This window comes from Microtus ochrogaster, chromosome 24 (assembly GCF_000317375.1).
Source record: "Microtus ochrogaster isolate Prairie Vole_2 chromosome 24, MicOch1.0, whole genome shotgun sequence".
In the NCBI taxonomy this organism is placed as follows: Eukaryota; Metazoa; Chordata; class Mammalia; order Rodentia; family Cricetidae; genus Microtus; species Microtus ochrogaster.
Genome location: NC_022024.1, coordinates 30,657,803 through 30,664,265, shown reverse-complemented (window position 1 = coordinate 30,664,265; position 6,463 = coordinate 30,657,803). Strand labels below are relative to the sequence as shown.

The window sequence follows — 6,463 nt, the reverse complement described above, 5'->3', positions numbered from 1 at the left end:
TTAATCCCAGCACTCGGGAGGCAGAGGCAGGCGGATCTCTGTGAGTTTGAGACCAGCCTGGTCTACAAGAGCTAGTTTTCCAGGACAGGCTCCAAAGCTACAGAGAAACCTGTCTCGAAAAAACAAACAAACAAAAAACAAAAAAATTATGTGAACGAGTGCTTTGCCAGCAATACTGTGAATACCATGTGCGGCCACAAGAGGGCACCAGATCCCGGAGCAAGGAGTTACAGGTTTGAACAACCACGTCAGAGCTGAGAAGCAAGCCTAGGTCCTCTGGAAGGACAGTCAGAGCTTCCAAGCACTGAAATCCAGGGTGACCTTGAACTCCCAGAAATCCTCCGGTCTCTGCCACCCAAGTTCTGGGACTAGAGGCATGAACCACCATATCCAGCTACTATTAAAAGATATTCCACTGAACATGGGCTATGTATCCAGCTTAAAGAACTCTAAAAGTTAAGCCAGGCAAGCCAGGGTGGCACACACTTTTAATTCCAACAGAGGCAGGCAGACCTTTTTGTTTGATTTTGGTTTTATGGAGGCAGTGTTTGTGTAGCTCTGGCCATCCCGGAACTAACCTAGACCAGGCTGGCCTCGAACTAAAGAGACCCCCGTGCCTCTGCTGGGATTAAAGGTGTGCCGTTAACACTGCCTGGGGGCAGGCAGATCTTGATTTGAGGGCCAGCCTGGTCTACAGAGAGGTCTAGGACACCCAGGGCTACACCTAAAAACTGTCTCAAAACAAACAAAAAAGAATCCTAAAACTCCTATGAGACACACACATTAATATCTCCATCTTACAAAGTAAGGAAACCGAGGCTCAAGACTAATCTAGTAAACGGTCAGTGTGTTCTCTAGCAACATTTACACACTTGTTACATGCACCCTTTCCTGGTAACTATTACTATAGTAACTTTGCACTGCATTGCCCTGACATCAAAGAAGAGGAAAATCAGAAACTAATTGTAGCAGTAAGTTACTGAACACAAGGCACACACTTACGAAACCTAATTCATCAATTTCCACCTTAATTAAATGACTATTAGATTTTTATATTTTATATGAACAGGACAGGTGGTGGCAGAGCATCGGAGTTCAAGGCCACCCTCCTATACAAGAGTTCAGGTCTTCTAGTCTGAGCTACAGGAATCCTGCCTCAAAACAACCCAAAACAAAGAGGAAAAGACCAACAACCAAACATGTTTCACCATCAGCCCAGGCATGGTGGGCTGCCATGAACTCCCAGCAGAATGAGCCTAAGAGAACCGTAATTTGATGTCAGCCTGGACTATAACAAGTAAATAAATCCAATAAATAAGCATGCATGAAGTTCTGGATTCAACCCGGCCCCCTGAGGGGTTCTCTCAGGAGTGACACTACTGGATTCCTTAACAGCTCAACTTGCATGCTCTGCATGCTCAAACAAAAAGGGAGATTGCAACTCCATAAATGTTTACTCTTGTGCTCACTATCCAGATAATTTTAACACCCAGAAACAGTTATCAAGACAGAGAGTTAAAAGCCTAAAAATAGAAAACAAGACAAAATACACACCGCCCCCCCCCATCATATGCACCCACGGTAGAACACTATAATGGTGCTTTGAAACAATTTATCCTTTAACTAAAAATGTTTACCAAGGCTGAGCACGGGTAGTACTTAGGAGACCAAGACAGGAAAAAAAACCTAAGGATAACTATACAAGTAATCATAAATGTACTACGACTTACAAGTGGCAATTTAAGATCTAAAAATCAAAACTCACTGTAGTCGTGTAGCTTAAAAGAATACAATAGCAGGGCTGGAGAGATGGCTCAGTGGTTAAGAGCATTGCCTGCTCTTCCAAAGGTCCTGAGTTCAATTCCCAGCAACCACATGGTGGCTCACAACCATCTGTAATGAGGTCTGGTGTCCTCTTCTGGCCTCCAGGCATACACACAGACAGAATATTGTATACATAATAAATAAATTAATTAAAAAAAAGAATACAATAGCAACTGGTTGCCAATATTAATTTTTTCAAGTAATTATCAAGAGTCCAATCAAAGGTTCTACATTTTAAAAATGTAAAAACTGCAGGTGGAGAATACAAACCTGTCTACCATTCTGAGACCCACAGAGCTAGCTTAGAGATTCAGGGGCACAGGAGGTACACTCTGCCTGGGGATCAACACGGTGCCTAGAAGATTCTTAACTGTCCCTCTGCGCTTAAGGCACAACCCAACCTACTCAAAAAAAGGGGTAGGGTCGTTATTTAAAGATGAAGGTCAAAAACGAGATCAGCGCACGCACACGAGGGACTCAGACGTGAGAACCAACAGAACGCTTTTTGGACACTAACCTGTCTCGGCTTCCCGAGTTCCCAGGTTAGAACTGTGAACCACCAGGTTTGTTCTTAACTGCGGATTTATCATCGCTTTCTCCCACTGGGAATGGTGATGCGCACCCATAACCCAGGACCTGGGAGTCAGAGGCAAGGTCATCCTTGAGCACAGCGAATTCAAGACCAGCCAGGGTCATGAGACCCATCTCAACTCAACTCCCTTTCCAAACACAAATATCGCATATTCCTTCATATGCAGAACCTAGATATTTTTTTTAAAGTGTAACCTTCAAAGTAGATGAAAGGGGACAAAAGGGACCAATGGGAGGGCAGAATGGGGGGTAGTCAATTGGGAGAATTCGTAAAGAATTTGATACACCTGTAAGTAAAAAATTTCGAATGAAATCCAGTATTTTGTTTAATTAAAAAATGCAATAAAATGCATGTTTGCCCCCCAAAAGTCACAAATGGGGAGGTGCCGAATACAACAATAGGCGTGGCCAGTCAACATTTACTTATTTATTGGTTTTAAACAAGAGCTCAAGCAGCTGAGGATGGCCATGAACTCCTGATCTGCCGCCTCCATCTCCGAGTGCTGGGATTACAGGCACCGGATCCTTCCATTTATCGGGCTAGTGCTTACTAGACACCACTATGCGTGAGACTTAAGACACTGGGGGAATGAAGTGCAGCGAAGTTTTCTCATCTAAATCCACACGTGTCTCTGACGTATCTTTCATTTGAGCAATCAGAAAAAAAAAAACATTTAAAGAAAAAAAACATTCAACAAGAAAGCACTGTATAAAACTTTCAAAGAAGAAACTGACTTGAGGTGGAGTGCCGCAGTAGAAAATGCTAAGCGGAGAAAAAAAGGGCTGTGGGTTCAATACCCAGCACCAGAGAGAAGCAAGCCGCCATCATTTTCGGTTACCCCGGTAAACAGCCGCAACAACTCCAATCAAAACGTTCACTGGGCCTCTCAAAGATTTTAAGTTACAGCAATCAAGTCTTAATTACTTTTTATGCTTGAATTCTAAATATAAACAACGACAAAAACTATTTAAAGCGTACCCAAAGAACAACAACAACAACAAAAAAAACCCAAATAGCAAATATTTGAGGGAACCCAGGAGATGTCACTGATCTGGGGCTTCAAACTGTAATACGGATACACCCGTACGTCATCAACTTTGTCTGCTTCCGAATCTTTAACTTCCTCGAGCAAAGTCTTAAGAATGGTTATCACTCTCACTGACTAGGGCTCTCCAGGACGCCTACGGGAACGACTTTCTCAAACGCGGTGCAAAAGCATCCAGTTTACAGCTGCGCTAACACACGACAAGCGGGGCCGGCGGACCGCGAACGAGCACCACGCACGAGGCAACAAACGGTCCCCCAAGAACCTCTGCGTGCAAAATAGACTTATTAAAAAAAAAAAAAAGGCGGGAAGGCCTTTATTTCAAATAAAAATTGGCCAGAGATGACTATGTCGCAACTGCCCTCCAGGGAGCGCTCTGAGCCTAGCTGGCGAGCCACTTGGGTACGAAAGCGGGAAACCGCTCGAACTTCGGCTCGCGTGCTGGGGCCGAGCCTACGGGGGTTTTAAGCCCAGGGCTCGGGAGGCCGCGTCTACACCGGCTCCGGAGCGCGCAGGGGCCCCGGAGCCGGGCCAGCCGAGCAGCCGAGCGGCTCGTCCCCAGCCCTCTCCCCTACTGGGCCGGCGGCCTCGGTGACCACGGCGACCCCGCGGGGGGTCCGGCCCCGCAGCCCCGCCGCCGAGCACGCGCCGCGGCCGTCAAACGCCCGTCCCCGGCGGTCGTCCACCCCCCCCATCCTCCTCCAAGCGGCCTTACCCTGCCGACGGCGGCGCGGCCGCGACCCGCGACCGTCCCGGAGCCGAGCACCGGGGTGGGCTCGCGCTCCTCGTCGCTGGAGAAGTCGGGGGGCCCCTTGCTGTTGGCGCCCGCGCCGAGCGGCGGCCGGTTGCGCGCCGTGAGGTGTTGCAGGTAGAGCTGCACGTACACGTCCTTGCGCTGCTCGCCGGCCGGGAGCGTCACGTTGTTGGCCACCAACTCGCTCTTCAACTTGTCTTTGGTCAGGACCGAGGGGTCCTCCAGGAACTCCGGCATCTTCGGCTACGGCGGCTCGGTCCCCCCCTCTCCGCGGCCCCTCGGTCGTCGCTCACGCCGGCGCGCTCGCTCGCTCGCTCTCCTCGCTCTCGCTCGCTGCTGCTGTCCGGGGCGGGGGAGGAGGGATCCGGTGCCGGGAGCGGCGCCGCGGGGCCGCGCGGAAGTCGGGACACAAAGCTGGGGACGGCTCCACCACAAAAGCCCGGGGCGCACGACCGAGAGAGAGAGCGGCGGAGCCGGGAGCCCGCGGCGAGCCTAGCCCACACACACAAGCTGGGGGGGGGGGGGGGGGGGAGGGAGGCCTGGCTGGCGCACGCCCCAAGAACGCGCGCCGCCATTGGCGGGTGGTGGGAGGAAGCGCGGCGCCCATTGGCCGGGAGGCTCGCGCGGGTTCCAGCCGCCGCGGCGCAGAGAGAGAGGTGCAGAAACGCAGTTTAAAAGGCGCTCGGGCGGGAGCTCGGGCTCCGGGCCCGCTCTTTTGCTCGCCCCTCCGCCCTTCCCCTCGGACGCTGATAAGGCACGGGGCGGTGCTGTTTGGGCGCCCCGTTTCCTCTTCTTCCTAACCCCGCCTGCTCCGGAGAAGCCTGGCACCGGGATCGGTCGCCTTCGGTTGACCCGAGTTGGGTGCCAGCTCTTGGGGGGGGACCCTTGGCAGGGCCTGGCTCTCTCCCGGGACGCCGAGTCCCCGAAGGATGGCGACAGCCTGGCCTGCCCCCCAATGCTGGCCCCCGTTGGGGGAGCAGAGAAGCCGGGCAGGCTGTGGGCGCCCGTGTTCCGAGCTGTGATTGCTCGGGGAGTGGACGTGGAGCGCAGGCAGTCAAATCCCGTTCGTTGGCAAAGGCTTCTTTTGTTCTGGAACCTGGGAAAGGCAGACTTCCAGGACTGGATGTTTCCCTGCTACTTGAGTTTGTTACACAATTGCATTTTTTTTTTTTTTTAAATCTCCGTGTTCGCTTCTTACCCGGTTGCTAAAGGCTCTGGTTTCAATAGTTAATTGGGGCTTAAGACAAATCTCTGCTTTGTGTTTTCCTTGAGCCGGCTAGGTAAGACCCCAAACACACCAAGGATCTCAACATAACTTCAGCAGATCTTACGTTTGGTAATGGGACAAAACGAAGCATAATGTTGAGAAACTCCTTAATATAGTAGTCAACTTCATATGCATGGAGTGGTGCATACTGGAGTTTTAATTTTAAAGGGAAGCCAGGCGCTCTATAAAATTCATTCCATTGATTCGAGGTAGAGCTTGATGGAGTCCTAAATATTCTACAGTTTTAATGTCTTCTAGAACACAATACTGACAACAAATGCTTCTCATTAACATATGTAACAGGGGCGAGCGTGACCAGCGTTTATTACATATGTAAAAAGTGTTTTACTTTCCTGTGGAGATGAGCTGATATCAAAAGCCTGATACTGCAGACGGGTGGCCCTAACAAATCCATGTGCAATTGTCCCAACGTGCAGGGTATCTTATTTTTTTCCCCAGTAGAGTTTTATAGTAACTAAAGAAACAGCGTCCTGAACTGTCTTCTCTCCTCCAGACCACAGAACCAACGGGTTTATTTCATGATCCGCGAGTTAGCAAATTATCCTGTTATCTTTGTGGCTGAAGGATTTGACTGTGGTCTGCTTGTACTTTTGGAAATAAACATCGCTGTTCTGACTGAAATGGTTCTGTGACCAGGCTAGGTTTGACCAAAGACGGAGTGCGCAGTAGGGCCCGGGCTGACTGCTACCCTACTGGGTGAGACCTCTGGGTCAGCTAGGTCAGTGAGTCAGGTCTTTGCAGGAGGAGGTAGGTGTCATTGACACCGGAGGATAACGTTCTTCCAAGTTTGATTGGAGAAAAGTCAACCCTGAAGTCTCATTGGCACCCCAGAGGACTGCCTGAAGGAAAGCCTCAGAACTCTGATTTTGTTCTTTTCTCCTTTGGGCTTTTGCAACAGAAAATTTCCAGGGAGTTTAATCCTTAGAGATAACACATTCTATCTTTCCCATGAGCAAACAA

The 6,463-nt window shown here is 50.1% G+C and overlaps 1 protein-coding gene across 4 annotated transcripts in view; it reads right to left on the bottom strand.

Moving 5' to 3' along the window:
- Window positions 1-4,723, bottom strand: part of Tmpo (thymopoietin) — a 23,332-nt gene extending 18,609 nt beyond the window's left edge. For all 4 annotated transcript variants that reach the window (XM_005358167.2, XM_005358169.3, XM_005358170.2 and 1 more), the window contains exon 1: window positions 4,177-4,723. In XM_005358167.2, coding sequence (XP_005358224.1) covers window positions 4,177-4,452 — 276 coding nt within the window. In that variant the 5' untranslated portion in view covers window positions 4,453-4,723. The remainder of the gene's footprint in view (window positions 1-4,176) is intronic.
- Window positions 4,724-6,463: the final 1,740 nt, after the last annotated feature.